Below are 18,234 nucleotides of genomic sequence, written 5' to 3'. Positions count from 1 at the left end.
CATTTTGTCTTTTGTGTGCCCATATAATTTTTTTTATGTTAGATTGGGAGAAAAAAAGGAAAGAAACTGTGTTCAGCCTAGTCCAAAAGGTAATTTTTTAACAAAGCTGCAAAGACCCACCATTTCTATGTTCTATTCTGTGTTAAGAAAACAATCTGCCCAGTAATGGTGATGTGAAGAATAAGAAAGTAGGATGAATACTATTATTAGTTTCTCTGGCGTTTAGGTATAAAACACCAGAGGGGGGAGGGTCTGTCAGAGACTTTGGGTGAACTATCCATTTAACAATTTGTGTGACACATTTCAGCACAGTTTATATGAACGATGTGGACGAATCAATGAGTTTGGAATGGCATACTTTATGCTGTATAAAAATATGGTAGAAATAGTAAGAGTAGTATGCAATTTTGATCTAAGTCCATCTTTAGCCCACCAAAGTGTGTGAATGCAACAAAGAAGTCTCAAAAGTACAGCAGCAAAAAATTACTTGTGTATGGAACTACATTTTGACTTTTGATCTATTTCTGGACCTCCAAAATATAAATACAAAACAATGTAGGTGTATTATTGTTACATACAGCATGCATGATATGGTCCCACTACAACCAACTCAATCCATTTCTTAAAGGGATAATTACAAAAAATGGTCTCATCATTTACTCACCCGCATGCATCCCAGATGTATATGATTTTTTTTTTTCTTTAGCAGAACACAAATGAAGATTTTTAGAAAAACTTCTCGGCTCTGTTGTGTCATTCACTGCAAGACTCCAGTGGTTAAATTGAAGTTAGAAGCGATATATGTGTGAATGAGTGAGAAACAGATCACATTTACGTTTATGCATTTGGCAGATGCTTTTATCCAAAGCGACTTACAGAACCCTTATTACAGGGACAATCCCCCCAGAGCAAACTAGAGTTAAGTGACTTGCTCAAGGACACAATGGTGGTGGCTGTAGGGATCGAACCGACAACCTTCCACTATGCCACCACCACTCCATATTAACATTTAAGTCATTTTTTTCATTTTCACAATCTTCTCTTGTTTTTTGGCTATTTGCATTCTTCATGTATATCACCACCTACTGGACAGGGAGGATAATTTATAGTAAAAAAGGACTTAAAGTCACACTGAAGTGCCTTGAAGAGACCTGTTCAATTTGCTGTTTTGACATATTTCCTACTGAAAAAGAAATTGGAGGCGCGACATGTGGAACGACACGTCCCGTTTTTAAAAATAGCTAATAGGCTGTAGTTTACAGCCACACACACACATACCCCTTTCCACCATGCTGCTCATATCAGAGTCGCTTACCAGGAAAACTTGAGAAGCAATCTCGATATCGGCCAGCTTTTCAAAAGTTGAGAACTGAATTATATAACTTTCAACATTACTATATAACCAGCCCACAAATACATACAGCACATCACAGTCTTTGCTTACAATGATATGGGAGCCATTGTGCCAATGCAGATGAATGAGAAACTTGTCCTTGTCACTTGTCCTTGCATATATACCTGAAAACATATATACCAAGTTTTCAGATATCTTTCTTCGAACTGTAAAAATTCAAGCCAGCGTGCTAGCAAACAGGGTAGTTTGGAGATAGGGACGAGGGTTTGGGAAGGGGAGCAACAACATATATACCTTATCACTATGCTGTTTACTAATTGCTGTGATCATTTATGTGATTGACAGCTGGCTGGAGGGGAGGGGTTTAAACTCATCTGGCTATTGGTCAACCTTACTGCCTAGCCCTCCGCCATGACATACATCAGCAGAGAAGAGAATGTGCACAGATAAATATATATTTTTAAACCCAGCAACATCCAATAAAATAAAAATTGTCCATTTTGAATTCATGGTGACTTTGTTGATCTGATGGATCATATCACTTCTAAAGCCATGGATTTAACCACTGGAGTCTTATGGATTAATTTTATGCTTCCTTTATGTGCTTTTTGGAGCTTTAAAGTTCTGCCCACCATTTACTTATAAATATTTTTTTATAAAAATCTTTATTTATGTTCAGCAGAAGAAAGTCATTCACATCTGGGTTGGGATGAGGGCGAGTAAATGATGAGAGAATTTTCCTTTAATCTCTGTTGTTTGTCAGTTCTTCAGCGTTTTTGCCGCCTGTCCCTTTAAGATGACATAATACGTCAGCCAAAACGGACATCGTCGCGGAAGTGTAGTCAATAATCATCACACTGCACACATATCAAATGACTGAATAAAATAATACAATTAGTAAATTTTTGCCTTTCACAAGTATGGCAAACATCTCGCAACTTCAGTTCCGGCCTGAATAAGTAATGATGGGAATATAAATGTCTGCTGTAGGTGTTGACTGGCTTCAAGTAGCAAAGTCCAGCTCAATGTTTGCTCAAGTATTTTTTGGCTCTCTGTATGTGCAGACCTGTGAAAAAAAGTTCCTGGAAATATTGTTTTTCATTCGCAAGGTGGCGTTTTAATGGCGACCAGTAACGCTTGTATTGTCGACTTGTAGAGTAAAGGCGCTTGTTTACGAGACTATTCAAGACTATCTGACAGAATATTTCTTAGAATTCGTTAAACGTTGCACATTTTGTTGAGCGCTGAAATGTTTTATACAGCAATATTTTACAAATCACCAGCGCGCGCTGCACGGTGACATTATCGTTACCGGACGAAGTTGTCTGTCACCGCGCCTCCCAGTATCTGTAACAGGGAGGTGGCCGTCAACGCCTCGGATTTGCTTTATAAATATGTCTAAAAACGGCCGAAGGTCCAAAGCTTTACACGCGAATCACGGGAGCGCGCTGACCGGTTGTGATCCGATGAGAGCGGTGCGGGTGCGTGTGCTGTTGATGTGCCTCTGCGGTGTGGTGTCGCTGGCCATGATTCTGGGACTCTACCCGTCAGAGCCCAGCAGCGCCCATCAGCATCATACTGCACATCTTATCAGGGACAGGGTGAGTTGACCTTGAGCTAAACTGAGTACTTGCATTTTAAAGTTAATATCGTTCCGAAGCCATGATACTTTTTTTTTTTATGGAACACAAAAAGAGAAGTAATGCAGAACGTTCATGCTGCACTTTTCCATGCAATAAAAATAAATAGAGACAGATGCTGCAACTGAGATCAATTAATGACAAAAAGCATTATAAAAGTAGTCCATATGACTCATGTATATTTTCTAAGTCCTTTAAAGCTCTGAAATAAAATTAGCATATATTCAAAAATGGTGTGTGAGGGCATGATGCATCAGGTTTGACATCGATTCATATGTACACATGCTGGATTCGCAGAGCTATGATCTAATTATCTAAAGGCCCAGGTATGCTTTATTGCATATTGCCACCTACTGGGCAGGGAGGAGAATTTATAATAAAAAACGATTTCATTATTTATCTGTTTCTCAGCCACAGCGATCTTATAGCTTCTAAAGACATGGTTTTAACCACTGGAGTCGATTGGATGCCTTATGTGCTTTTTGGAGCTTCAACATTTTGAACCTTTTTCACTTGCATTGAATGGACAAACAGAGCTGAGATATTCTTCTAAAAAATCTTAACGTTAAGCAGAAGAAAGGAAGTCATACACTAGTCATACATCTAGTTTTGTATTTCTCCATTCCAGATTGGATCGCGCCTGGTTCGAATGCATTGTTTTTCATAAAATACTCTTTTGACTGCAAGCATATGCGAATGCATTCGACACATGCACACTACAACGATAAGGACTGTCTGCATGTTGAGAAAACAGTCCACACAGACTGTGCTGATGATGAAATTTCCATATCATAGTCTGTGCATGTTCCGATCAGCAACGCGGACAACCCAAAGTATATTTTTGCCTTAAGTTGCCTTAAGACTGTCGTTTTTGCATTTGATTGAAAAACTATTTTAGTCTGATTGAAGTGTTTACATGTCATTTTAAAAATATGAATTATTGTTTTAGTCCAACTGAATTCAAACTTTTAAAGAGCATGTAAAATTACTGAGTGATCCCTTACACCATTGGGTTGCCAGGTGTCATCATAATCAAACAGCAGTCACTGAATAACAACTTGTTGACAGAAGACTAGGAATACAGTACACACATCATATGGAACACTTTTATGGTGCTTGATCATTTTTGGAGCACATCAGTTTCTGTCTCCATTCACTTTCGATGTATTTCATTGATAATTCTTGCCTAACTTCTCCCTTTGTGTTCTATGGATGAAATAAAGTCATACAGTTTTGGAATGATGTGGTATATTGTAATGTTTCAATGAACTGTTCCTTTAAGGCAAGCTCAAAATAGTGATGTGTCTGGTAGTTCAGCTGATAACCTATTCAATCTGCAGCTTTCCCATAAGCCAAGAAAGTACACTGTGGCACAAGTGAAGACGTTTTCAGCTCAGGTGGATGGACATCGGCTTTGGGAGACTCACCTGCGGCCCTTGCTGATCGAACGAGTGCCTGGGACTGCAGGCAGTCAGAAGATAAAGCAGGTAATGCCCTCCTAACCAAATAATCTGCTTCTATCACAACATATATAAATGGATCCGTAAACAAGCGAGTGGCAATTCTTTTTCTTCTAGAAACCTCACATTGCATGCAGTTTTCCTTTGTTAGTTTAAAATTTACAGAGGTAAAGTGTCACCTCACATGGCATGATAGCTCCAACTCATGTAACAATAGCATCATTGCTCCCTTTTTTATAAGTGTAATTTCTGCACCACCGAACTAAATTGCAAACATAATGACTTTTCAAATGGTTTTCTCAAGCATTTCCCCTATCTGGTATTGGTCTGTAAAAACAGATAGTCCAACCTCAAACTCGCGTCATTGGTTGAGCCGTTGCTATGTCGGGCTGATCAGGATTCTAAAACTAAGAGAGAAATCAACTTATGAATGATATGCTTACAGTTGTTCCTGCATATCAAGTAGGGTTAACACATATTATTTTTAAGTATCGTCTACTTAAGTTCACTCCCTTCCTCCAACCACAGCATATCTTGTCTCAGCTGGGTTCCCTTTCTGCTGGATGGACAGTGGAGGAGGATTCCTTTGTTTCACCCACCCCGAAGGGTGATGTCACCTTTACCAATGTTCTGGCAGTTCTGGATCCCTCAGCTCCTCGTAGACTGCTCCTAGCATGCCACCATGACTCTAAAATATTACCCCTAGATTCTAAAAACCGTGAGCGGGTGTTTGTGGGTGCCAGTGATTCAGCGGTACCCTGTGCCATGATCTTGGAGCTGGCCGCTGCTCTGGACTCACAACTGAAAACCCTCAAACAGCAGGTATGCCATATACCAAACATCAGAATCAGAGTGAGCTTTATTGTCAAGTATGCTTACATATACATGGACTTTGTCTTTGTGACAGGAGCTTCCAGTGCACAAACAATACAGCAACAAGACTGATTGCAACAAGAAAAATAAAAATAAAAAAGTGAATAGACAATAGGACAATATACAGTACTATGCAAAAGTCACATAAGATGTTTCACAAAAGCATTTGTCATAAGATGGTTATGTACAATATCTCACAAAAGTGAGTACACCCCTCACAAAATATTTTTGTAAATATTTGATTATATCTTTTCATGTGACAACACAGAAGAAATTACACTTTGCCACAATGTAAAGTAGTGAGTGTACAGCTTGTATAACAGTGTAAATTTGCTGTCCCTCAAAATAACTCAACACACAGCCATTAATGTCTAAACCGCTGGCAACAAAAATGAGTACACCCCTAAGTGAAAAAGGTGGGGGTTTTTGACGTTAAGTGATAAATGAAAACTATGTGTCATTATTTTTGAAGACATCCTCTCTATGCAACATTTTTCACAAGTGCCTAGAACTTTTGCACAGTACTGTATATAAATATACACCAGTCCATGAGGAAGGAAACGTTTTTCAAGACAGTTGTATTCCAGAAATGTTAAACATTTGATGTAAGATGGTGGGAAGCATCTCTTTTAGATTTCTCACTAGGGCTGGGTAAAAATAGATTTTCTGATGCACCATGATCTTTATTTGAACAATTTGGATGTCAACCCTTAAAGGGATAGTTCAAACAAATCTATGTTGGTCCATACAATGCAAGTGAATGGTGACCAGAACTTTGTAGCTCCAAAAAATCACATAAAGGAAACATAAAAGTAATCCATAAAACTCCAGTGTTTAAATTATCTTCAGAAGCGATTTAAGAGGCGTGGGTGAGATACAGAACAATAAATAAGTCCTTTTTTTGTTTTTACATAAATCTTCACTTTCACCTTTAGATGTGAAATTAATGTATTGGTGAAAGTGGAGATTTAGAGTTAAAAAAGGAATAACATTTTCTCAACCACACCTATCATATCACATCAGAAGACATTGATTTAACCACTGGAGTCTTATGGATTACTTTTATGTTTCCTTTATGTGGTTTTTGGAGCTACAAAGCATTGTTGCAGGAGTGAATGAAGAGGTGGGCATACTGAGAATTTATATTTATATTAAACTAATTAATTTATATTCTTTTGCTCAATGCAATAATGCACCTTTTCTTCTCACTGATTCTCACAAAGCTGCGAGTTTAAGAGCTCAAGCTTTAAGAGCTTTGCGCTCATGTTGCTCTGTCCATTGAGCCATATGCATCTACAGAGCCATGCAGTTGTATTAGTGGAGTTTGTGTCGCTGTCTGTGTATTTGATGCTGCTAAACCAGATACTTCAGATGTGTTGCTAGACATCAAAATCTGATGAACTGTGGTACAAAATGTAAAATCCCGTATAATTGAGAACCAACTGATATATTCCAAGCCTGGATAAACATTTTAATGTAGAGGAATTTGATGATAGATTTGATTATTATGACTAATAAATGCCCCTCATTTGTAACCTAATGCCCCCCTCTCTACTAAATTGCTCTTAGTGCCCCCTGGCATGCTTTGAATATCGCTTCAAAGCATAACCCCCCACCCCGCTGTCCTGCCCCTTATTGAAATGGAATACAGTACTGTGTATGATTGGTTAGAAAATTTACAATCACATCTGAATACTTTAGTAAACCTTTATTAGTCAACACCATTCACTGCTACATCCACTGATGCAATTTAAGACTTTACTATGCAAAGCAGAAGCCCTACATCAACACTGTCCAGAAGTGCTGCGACTTCTCTAGACCGGTCTCATCTTAGGTGGAAAGTAGAACAGTGAAAACAGTGGTCTGATGAGTCCACATTTCAAATAGTTTTTGAAAAACACAGGAAAAGCACCTTCTAAGCTGTTATCAGCATCAGGTCCAAAAGCCAGTGTCTGTATGTGCCAAGGGTGTGTCAGTGCCCATGGCATAGGTAACACGCACATCTGTGAGCACATTAATGCAGACAAATATGTACAAATTATGGAGCAGCATATACTGCCATCCAGCTCCGTCTTTTCAAGTGATGTCCCGAAATTTTCAGCAGGACAGCTTCAAACCACATACTGGCCGAATAAGCAGAGAGTGTGGGTGCTAGCTTGGCCTGCCTGCTATCCTGACCATCTCCAATTGAGAATGTGTGGCACATTATGAAGCGCACAATCGTACAGTGGTGCAGCTGAGGACCTGCATAATGGATGAATGGGGGAAAATTCCACTTTGTAAATTTAACAAACTTGTGTAGTGCCCACCTTTTTTGAGTGTGTTGCAATCATCTGATTTGAAATTACTGAACATAAAAAAAACATTAAAAAAAATGAAATTCACAAGGTAAAACATCTTATAATGTTTAGTTGTAGTGCTTTCAATATAGCAAAGGATATATGTGAATATAAATTAAAAATCACTCCTTTTTGTTTTTATTAGCATTTTCAATACTGCTCCAACTTTTTCAGAATTGGGGTTGGTAAATATATTTCACCAAAACACATGGTTACTACAATATTACTACAATAAAAACATGGTTAATTTTATCCGAATCAAATACTTCTCTCACCTCCCCGATATTCACTGTGACCATATCACTGCGAAGAATCTCTTTTATTTATTATTGTATGTAGTATTGTAAGAAATGGGAAAAAAGTAAGTTATGGGGTGGGAGTCAAATCCGGATCTCCAGCGTGACAACACGTACATACTCATACTGTCGTTATACCCAGAACTACAGCTGCACATGGGGCGCAGTTTGTTGTAAAATCCTGGGTTTCCACCAGACAATTGGAGCGCAAATAGTCACTTAGTTATACAATCTCTTAATCCACTAAACGTCTAACCCGTTAACCAGTTTAAAATCTCTGCCCCATCTTGAAAAATTCAATTATGCCTGCCTTTATTTGAACAGCCGTTGGAATATATCTGTTGTGGTTGTCTTGAGTTTGGTCTGAGCAGTGGTGGGCGGAGTTAGTGTAAATAGCCTCTGCCAACAAGATGGGCTGTTTGTGCTTAGTGTAAATAAACACGCAGAAAAATAAATAAATTACTAGTAAATAAATTATTCCCTTAACGGCGCTGCGGCATCACCTCAGTATAATTAAAAGTTACGGGTAAAAAGCCTCCTCAGTGTTCTGGTGGCCATACGTACCATAACTCATTTTAGGTGGGCATACGCAAAATTCTTAGAAAGATAAGTGGGCATATGGCATATGCCTGCGTATGCCCTAGAGACTACACTACTGCTACAAAGGTCTGATCACCCTTCACTTTCATTGTATGGACCTACAAAGATGAAATATTTTTCTAAATATCATTGATTGTGTTCTGCTGAAGAAAGAAAGTCATTCTCAAGAAAGTTTGGGATAGCATGAGGGTGAGTAAATGATGAGAACGTTTAATTTTTTGGGGGTGAAATTATTGTAATGAACTTTTACTCAACTGTCTTCAAGGCATAGAAATCACTCGCATACATGACCAAATGTTGTGCAATGGGACTAAAAATGAATGGTTAGCCACTGGCTAGTAAATGTTCAGATTTCGCTTACCAGTGATTGAGTAGTATAGTGGGGAAGAAGTTCACCACCAAGATCCTGTCACTGCGTGTTGAGAGTAAACGTTTGGTTTGACTTGTATTATGTAATGTGTGTCCAGAGACAAGATCCGTGTAACCCATTTGTTATTCAATTATGTTTCTTTTAAAATACTTTCTGTTCTTTGCAGGCAGTTGCTGAACAAAAAACGAAAAAAAACCTGAAATATTTCATTCTAATAACACACAGCACAGATGTAGTAAATAAGCCATTCGACTCCGCTCTCGTAAATATGCGCTCTTTTGTTCACCTTGAGATGCTCGCTGAATTGCTGCTATTCTTAAAGAGTCAGTACCGTTTTAGCACTTACTCTATAAATTCATGTAAATACTTGTAAATAGTACAAATTATGCATGTAAATGATAAACAATAAACATGTAACAATATGCAATTTCAAGATGGAATATGTACATTTTTGGAAAGCTGTGTGGCTAAAATAATGAAAAAATAAATATAATTATATTTAGGTATTTATATTTAATTCATATTTACATAATGTACCAATTTAGGAGAACTTCTGTATAATTAACAACATTAGCTGAGAGAGCATTGTTTTCCTATGTCAGCAAAATGGACAATATGACTGAAATATACCCAAATTAATCTGAATCTAATCAAATCGGAATTGCATTTAATCGAGAGCTTGTTAATCAGAATCAAATCTAATCTGGAAATCTGTATCAATACCCAGCTCTATTTCTCACATAACAATACTGTTGAAATTTTGGTTTCTGAGGAAAAGAGTGAGAAAATGAGGACTTTTGGACTTGAGACATTTCAGTGTAGTAAAGTCAGCATACACTAAATAAGGGGTTCTCAACTGGTTGGTTGAGAACCCCTTATTTAGAGAACCACCTGCCCCCTTGTCTGTTGCTTGTCTGTTCTGATAGCATAACGGACAGGTGAGGAAAAAAATCAGTGCTAATGCGAATAATACAATTTAACTAACTAAGCTGTATAATCGTACATTTAGTATAGCAAAATAAGGGAAGGAGACATTTTTATTTATTTATTTTTATCCCCTTTTCTCCCAATTTGGAATGCCCAATTCCCACTTCTTAGTAGGTCCTCGTGGTGGCGCGGTTACTCACCTCAATCCGGGTGGGGGAGGACAAGTCTCAGTTGCCTTCGCTTCTGAGGCCGTTAATCTGCGCATCTTATCACGTGGCTCATTGTGCATGACACCGCGGAGACTCCACATGTGGATCTCCTGCTACTGTCCGCGATCCACTCACAACTTACAATGCACCCCATTGAGAGTGAGAATTTTTATTAAAAAATACTTTTTATATCTTTATTGTTGACAACAAAGACTGTGTGTCCAGTCAGACAAAAAATGGCAAATTCATCTGTGACATTGTAGAAGTTAGCCAAATTAGGCAAATGCAAATAAGGGTTAGATGCATGACATGCCTTAATCCCCCTTCAGCAACAACCAATACTATGCAAGTTAAAAGAAAATACAATCCAGACTTTAATAAATATATCCGCTTTTGGTATTGCATTGGGCCGCCACTTGATGTTAAAATAAAATCTGAAGCAAAACCACTTGAGAACCACTGCACTAAAGAAAGTGCAGTGGTTTCTTTAGTGCAGTGAAGAAACCTGCACTAAAGAAATTATTGTGCATAATTGCTGATCCTGCATCCTCAGCTGCATCACAGTGCAGATTGTACTGAATCAAGTTTAACATGTGTCACTGTGAGTCAGAAAGAGAATAAGTGCATGTGCTTGTAAGTCACAACACATTACAGATTACCTCAACCTCCCTGTGTCTCTTTCTTTCCAGAGGTCTTTAGTGACTTTGCAGCTGGTGTTTTTCGATGGAGAGGAGGCATTTGAGGAATGGTCAGAGACAGACTCTCTCTACGGTTCTCGTCACCTGGCCGAACTCATGGCTCGCACACCCCACCCTCCTGGATCCACTACAGTGACACTTCTCCAGGCTGTGGTGAGCTTGTGTGAGCAGGGACAAGTTGGTTTTCTGTACAGTTTGCCATATGACTTGTTTAAAATAATATTAACGGATAGGAGGTTTTGTTATTGTTGCTTTAACAATTAAAATCTCCAACATTTTCTTTCCAGGATCTGTTTGTCCTATTGGATTTACTTGGTGGCCCAGAGCCAGTGATTGTCAATCACTTTGATAACACAGCTAGATGGTTTGAACGACTGATAGATGCAGGTATAAGCACAACACAGCCACTTTTGTCTCTCATGTAGCCTACTCCTTTGTCCAAGTTTAAGTAATATTTAAGGAATTAAGATATGAGGCTTCACGCCATCCACTGCGGTATCCACTCACAACTCGCCATGTGCCCTACCGAGAGTGAACCACATTATAGCGACCACGAGGAGGTTAACCCATGTAACTCTACCCTCCCTAACAACCAGGCCAATTTGGTTGCTTAGGAGACCTGGCTGGAGTCACTCAGCTTGCACTGTATTCAAACTCACGACTCCAGTGGTAGTCAGAATATTCTGTGTTTAATACAAGTTATGCTCAACCAAAGCATTTGTATAGCATAATATTAATTATAACAAAATATTTCATCTTGTCCCTCCTTTTCTTTCAAACAAAAAACATAATTGAGGTTACAGTGAGGTACTTACAGTGGAAATGAATGGGGACAATTTTTGGAGGGTATAAAAGCATAAATGTGAAACTTATAATTTTATAAAAGCACTTTAATTCTTTTGGTAAAACTTGTGTATTATTATTACATGTGTGTTTTTATCAGCATTTTTATGGCAGGTGTTAGACTTTATGGCATTATGTCGTCATGGCAACAAAGTTTGATCAGTTTTATTATAACTTTACACAGAAACGGTTAGTGATTCATTTTATCACACTATAATTTTGTTAACTTGTATATTGTTCTCGTCTTGTGGCTATACTTGTGAAACAGTGAGTATTTTAAAGTTTACAGATTGGCCCCATCAATTTACATTTTAAGTGCCTCACTGTAATCCGGATTATTTTTTTTTTTAAGAAAAGGAGGGACAAGTCGAAATCAATTTTTGTTGTTATCAACATTTTGCCACAATTGCCGTCAATTGAGCTTAACTACTATTGAACCTGGAATATACCATTAGCATGGTGTATTCCTTTAAAGGTGTGTTTTTCACTAAATGTTTCAAATTCTGTACACCATGTCATGAGATGATTATTCATATCAGTGGCCAAGAAAAAGTTGTTTTATTCTACACGGGGCATGTCTTATGACCACAAACCCCCCTTGTTATCTGTCTCTTTAATTTAAATAATAATAATCATATACCGGTAATGTGACAAATACACCCATGAACATTTCTATTGTGGCATCTGTTACCAAAAAGATTTCTTGGTAGTAAATCCATATATTAGGAGTCAGTATGAAGTCCAACACTACATCAACAAAACTTTCATGGTGCACCTTTAAGGCAAATATTTGTATCGCATTTGAGTTGTTACTTGCAAAACGGCAACCTCTACAGTTAGCATCAATGTCTGTCTTTCTTTCAGAGAAGAGACTCCACAAACAGGGATTGTTGACATCTCACCCAACAGAACAAATTTACTTCAGGAAAACCTTTTTTCCTGCTCCAGTACAGGATGACCATATTCCATTTTTAAACAGGGGTCAGTAACCATGCACATACACAAATATAAATGGACAAGCACGAATCAAATTTGCAGTGCAACAATGTCCTCCCACTATCCAAGCTTACCATTTTTATATTGTTCGATTTTTGTCATGTTGTGTTGTTCCACCCACACTGAAGTCTCTTTGCTCCACAGCTGAATATTAAAGGGATAGTTCAACCAAAAATGAAAATTCTTATTATTTACTCACCCTTATTATATCCCAGGTGTGTGTAACTTTCTTTCTTCACCAGAACACATTTGAAGAAAATTAGAAAAATATCTTATCTCAGCAGGTCCTTTAAATGCAAGTGAATGGAGATTTCTCATTTTAAGGACCTACTGAGCTAAGATGTATTTCTATCTTTCTTTAAATGTGTTCTGGTGAAGAAAGAAACTCATACACACCTGGGATATCATGCGGGTCAATAAATAATGAGACTGTTTTCATTTTTGGGTGAACTATCCCTTTAAACATCAAATACAGCATCTTTTAACTGGCTGTGATTTTGCCTGGAGCAAGAAGCATTTTTTTTTTTTACTCCCATTCGAAGATCCGGCTGCATCAGGAGTTTAAGTTGCATGTCAGCAAGAATTCACCACATGTGAAACACTACATATATAGAATATTTGAATAAATTTGTGGACAACATAGAGATGTTTCCGTTTTCCTACATCTGATTCTTAAACAAGTTGTGTGTTTCTGAACATGTGCCTGTTCATCTCCAGGTGTGCCTGTGCTGCATTTGATCCCCACACCATTTCCTCAGTTCTGGCATACACTGGATGACACAGAAGAAAGGATGGACAGGCCCACGGTGGAAAATCTTACTAGAATCCTGGCCATCTTTGTGTCCGAGTACCTGAGCCTCTAAGCTGAGTACCTGAGCCTCTGTAATATGGTAGTTGATAATAATAATTGAGCCATAGATCAGAATGTCCAAAGACACATATAACACAAATTAACAGTGTGTGTTGATTTTGAGTGTGAACGGCACATCCTGAAGATATACTTTATCTATATATTGATTTATTTTTCTGCTGAGCCATAAACAGGGCAAAAATGTATGTTGTGGCAACTATGAATAATGCCTAATGATGATGGAATACTTAGAGGATATGGTTTTAGTCAGTAAATTAAAAATGCCCATCATCCATACAGTAATAACTTGTTCATTTGACTTTAAACTTAAAGTGGAACCCAGAGTTAAGTTCCAGTTTAAAGAATCCTTATGAAGTTATGAATTAAAGTGACTATTTTAAATACTGTATTATGGCATAGTAACCTGTTGCAGAATTCAAAGAATGATCGTCATTGTTCTGGAACACTAAATGTGTTTGGGAAAGCAGCAGAGGTGCACTATAAAACATAGTCAGTACATAAAGAAATTGTTTTACACAAAGAATTGTTTTAAGTGTCAAATATCAAAGTAGCATTTCATGTGACATAAGAGGTAGAGATAGCTAATATTTTCACATTCATTAGTCATTCAGCCATCACCATTATGAACTGAAAGACCAAGTGAAGGGTCTGGTACATTTTTCATAATAAACTGGTCTCTTTGTCATACAGAACACAGTGAGATTTTTCCTGCATTATGTTAGAGCAAGTTAAATGGAACGGTACAATACAACATATGTATTTTAATGTTTTCAAAAATAAGGATATTTGCAAAGAGAAGATGTCATTTTATTTGTTGTAGCAGTTAATCAAGAGACACAGGGTTCCTACAGTAATAGGAAACCTGGAAATTCATAGAAATTTCAAATTATTTCAAGTGAAGTAATTGTAGTTGTATGCTTGGCTTTAACATGTTTCACCACTTAAAAGCATTTTGTGAATGTGATGTACAACTCCAATTCCTAGTTGGGACAGTATGGAAAATGCCATTAAAAACCTACTTGTGTCTTCAGTGCCCAAACGCTTGATAAGTGTTATGAGAAGAAATGGTGATGTAACACAGTGATAAACACTTGACTGTCCCAAATTTTTTTGTAGCATGTTGTAATCATCTGATTTAATATAGTGTATATTTCATAGAAAAATAATTAAATGATGTGTTTGCACTGGGAGAAATGAATTTACAAATCACTACTTTTTGTTTTTATTATTATATTCAATACTGTTCCTACTTTTTTGGGATTGGGGTTGTATCTAAAATATTTTTTTTAATTCTTATCCAGTAAACAATAAGGACTGGAAAAGACAAGTCATCAAAATTCTTTGGTCAAAAGGAGTGGGAACCCTGGAGACAACTCATGGGCATTTTTTATTTAAATTTAATCTTGAACCCATTAGGTTCTATGTACTTGAAATTATTCTGTTTGTTAAATGTTTCCCTGAAACACAGTATGTCCTGGAAAAGTAACTTTGTTTTTTCTCAGTGTACCATCAGTGGTAGTAGAGTAGTAAACTTTACTAGTTTAAAAATAAAACAAAAAAAACATCCAATTTCTTCTGGCATTTGCTGACAATTTCTGAACTTTCTGAAAAACTTGTATATTTCTGAAGGTGCTGTATCAATTCCAGCTGTTTGCTCATTTCCACTAAACTTTGCCAATTAGACCATCCGCATCCCTTCAACCACATGACCTCCAAATACATGTCAGTCAGCTCAATGCCAGCAAACCTGAATGTGTGAGAGACTGAGAGTGTTCTTTGATCGGTTAAAAAAATGTAGGCTGCTTCCCTAACTTTTTTTTTTTTTTTTGCCGTTCAATAGAGTCTAGTGCTTTCATAGAGACAGGTGTGGTTTCTAAGGACACCTATTTCAACCTTCAGATAGCAAAAATGTCCTTTGACATGCAGTCCATTTCATTAATCCTAGTAGTGTGGTGGTCCCATGTGGCGGAGAGGAGGCGGGTGGGCAGAGAATTGTTGGGAACAGGAAAACAGGAGAAAGTTCATCATCAGAGCTCAGAAACGCTCCTGTTGAAATACAGGAAGAGCTTGGATATAAAACCTGATGTTAGGAGATGCTGATGAGAGACAGCAATAGACAATATAGGCTAAGTTATATAACCTTTTGAGAATGATATGTTATGTGTTTTGCTCATAAATGTACACACTGCTTGCAGATAAAACCTGAATTTACACAAATTATAAGTTTACAATCTGTTTTAGTCATTTGTGATGGTTGTGCATGAATGAATCCTTCAATCCTGCTAGTTCTTTGGTTTCCTTGCATGTTCTGCACTTTTGAGTTCTTTTCCACAGTGGCTCAATTAGGTTCAGATCCTGCTTTACCACTCAGAACAATTAAAGGACTAATACACAACTATACCGAAAGCAGTCATTGATGGATAAAGAGGCGACACAATATTAAGTACCAAGGGTGTATAAACTTTTGAACAGGATAATTTTGGTAATTTAATTTTATATTTTTGTCTTGTGGATTATATTTTAATAGCTTTATGAAATTTCTTTAGGGCAGTACTAAATAAATATTTTTATTTATAAATATATCTCTCGTTAAAAAAATGTAATAAATTCTGATTCAGCGAGGGTTGTTCAAACTTATGAGCACAACTGTATATTATGCAGTATTAAAGGGATAGTTTGCCCAAAAATGAAAATTCTCATAATTTACGCCATCAGAGAAATGTATGACTTTCATTCATAATAAAATAAAAAATATCTCTGCTCTTTTGGTCCATACAATGCAAGTGAATGGTGATCAGACTTGTGTAGCTCCAAAGATCACAAAAAGGAAACATAAAAGTAATCCAGATGACTCCAGTGTTTAAATTCATACCTTCAGAAGCGATTTAAGAGGCGTGGGTGAGAAACAGAACTATATTTAAGTCCTTTTTTTACTCTAAATCTTCATTTTAACTCACTTTCAGACGTAAAAGTAAAACTAAACAAGCAACACATGTGACTTTCGGATGTGAAAGTGGAGATTTAATATAAAAAAATACTTATATTTTGATCTGATCTCACCCATACATTATATTGCTTCTGAATATGTGGATTTAACCACTGGAGTCATCTGGATTCCTCCTACTGTTTGTTTCCTTTACGTGATTTTTGGAGATACAAAGGTCTGATCACCATTCACTTGCATTGTATGGACCAAAAGAGCAGAGATATTTTTTATTTTATTATGAATGAAAGTCATACATTTCTCTGATGGCGTAAATTATGAGAATTTTCATTTTTTTAGATTTAAATCCACATTTTAGAATAATGTTAAGTCATTAAAACTATGGAATAACATAGATGGGAATTATGCTGTGACTAAAGAAAATCCTAAATAAATCAAAACTGTTTTATTTTATCATCTTTAAAGTAGTCACCCTTTGCCTTGAATTTGAATCTCAACCAACTTCTTGAGGTATCACCCTGGGATGCTTTTTAAACAGTATTAAAGGAGTTCCCATCTATGTTGAGCACTTATTGGCTGCTTTTGTTCTATTAATTGGTCCAAGTCATCTATTTCAGAAACTTTTTTTATTGACATTTTAGTTTTATAATGAACTAAATTAATATGGTGGCACAATTATATTTTTGTCTACAAAACTAATTTCAAACATTTAAGCATACGCCTTCAGATAAAAAAAAAAATGTAAGATCATGAGAAACATTTCAGTCAAGTGTTTCAAAGGTTTTGACCAGTAGTATATACATATATACACAGTACTTTGCAAAGGTTTTAGGCATTTGTGAAGAATGTTGCATAGTGAGGATTCAAAAATAATGACAAATCATTTTCATTTATCACTTAACGTGTACAAAGTCCAGTAAAAAAAAAAAAAAAAGAAAACTAAATCAATACTCTGTGTGACCACCTTTGCATTTAAAACAGCACCAATTCTCCTAGATACACCTGGACACAGTTTTTCTTGGTTGTTGGCAGATAGGATGTTCCAAGCTCCTTGGAGAATTCACCACAGTTCTTCTATCTATTTTGGCTGTCACAATTGCTTCTGTCTCTTTATGTAATTTCAGACTGACTCAATGTTCAGTGGGGGGCTTTCTGGGGGCTATGGCATCAGTTGCAGGGCTCCTTGTTCTTCTATTCTGATCTTTTCTATTTGCAAATGTAATGTTTGGGAGTCTAACATTTATATTACCTTTTGACACACCAAAGCTGAAGATATACAGTACATAACCATCTTATGACAAATGATTTTGTGAAACATCTTATGTGCCTAAGAATTTTGCACAGTACTGTGTGTGTGTGTATATATATATATATATATATATATATATATATATATATATATATATATATATATATACAGTATATATGTGTGTGTTTACACACACACAAACAAAGATATTTAAACCAAATAAGTTTTCCATAAATTATGTAAAAACTTGACTGTGCTGCAGCAGGACATTTAAACACCTCGAAGCAATTGCTGATCTCTTCTCCATCCCAGATTGTACAAGGAACATGGAACTTGCAACAAATACAGTACTTCCCCACAGCCCCACGAGGGCTGCCCCGCTGCAGTTCAGCCTTCATGTAATGAGCCTGGAGCCAGAGCTGTTGGATGAGAGTGTGACTCTGCAGGGAAAATGCATTCCTCTCCATGGAAGGCGACTGCAGCCCACACATTCAACACACGCTCCTGGCACTGTGGCATCCCAAGGTATATGGAGAAACATGAAGAAATGGTTGGCAAAGAGCAT

The 18,234-nt window shown here is 37.0% G+C and overlaps 1 protein-coding gene across 1 annotated transcript; it reads left to right on the top strand.

The window, feature by feature from the left end:
- The first annotated feature begins 2,230 nt into the window (after nt 1–2,230).
- Nucleotides 2,231–15,711, top strand: LOC127623100 (glutaminyl-peptide cyclotransferase-like). The gene is made up of 7 exons (XM_052097351.1): nt 2,231–2,955; nt 4,335–4,481; nt 4,983–5,276; nt 10,758–10,919; nt 11,054–11,153; nt 12,474–12,590; nt 13,323–15,711. The coding sequence occupies exons 1-7, from the start codon at nt 2,749–2,751 to the stop codon at nt 13,466–13,468; spliced, it is 1,173 nt and encodes a 390-aa protein (XP_051953311.1). The 5' UTR covers nt 2,231–2,748; the 3' UTR covers nt 13,469–15,711.
- The last annotated feature ends 2,523 nt before the right edge of the window (nt 15,712–18,234 follow it).

The sequence above is a fragment of the Xyrauchen texanus genome, chromosome 29 (assembly GCF_025860055.1).
Source record: "Xyrauchen texanus isolate HMW12.3.18 chromosome 29, RBS_HiC_50CHRs, whole genome shotgun sequence".
Taxonomy (NCBI): Eukaryota; Metazoa; Chordata; class Actinopteri; order Cypriniformes; family Catostomidae; genus Xyrauchen; species Xyrauchen texanus.
This window is presented reverse-complemented; position numbering and strand designations above follow the sequence as displayed.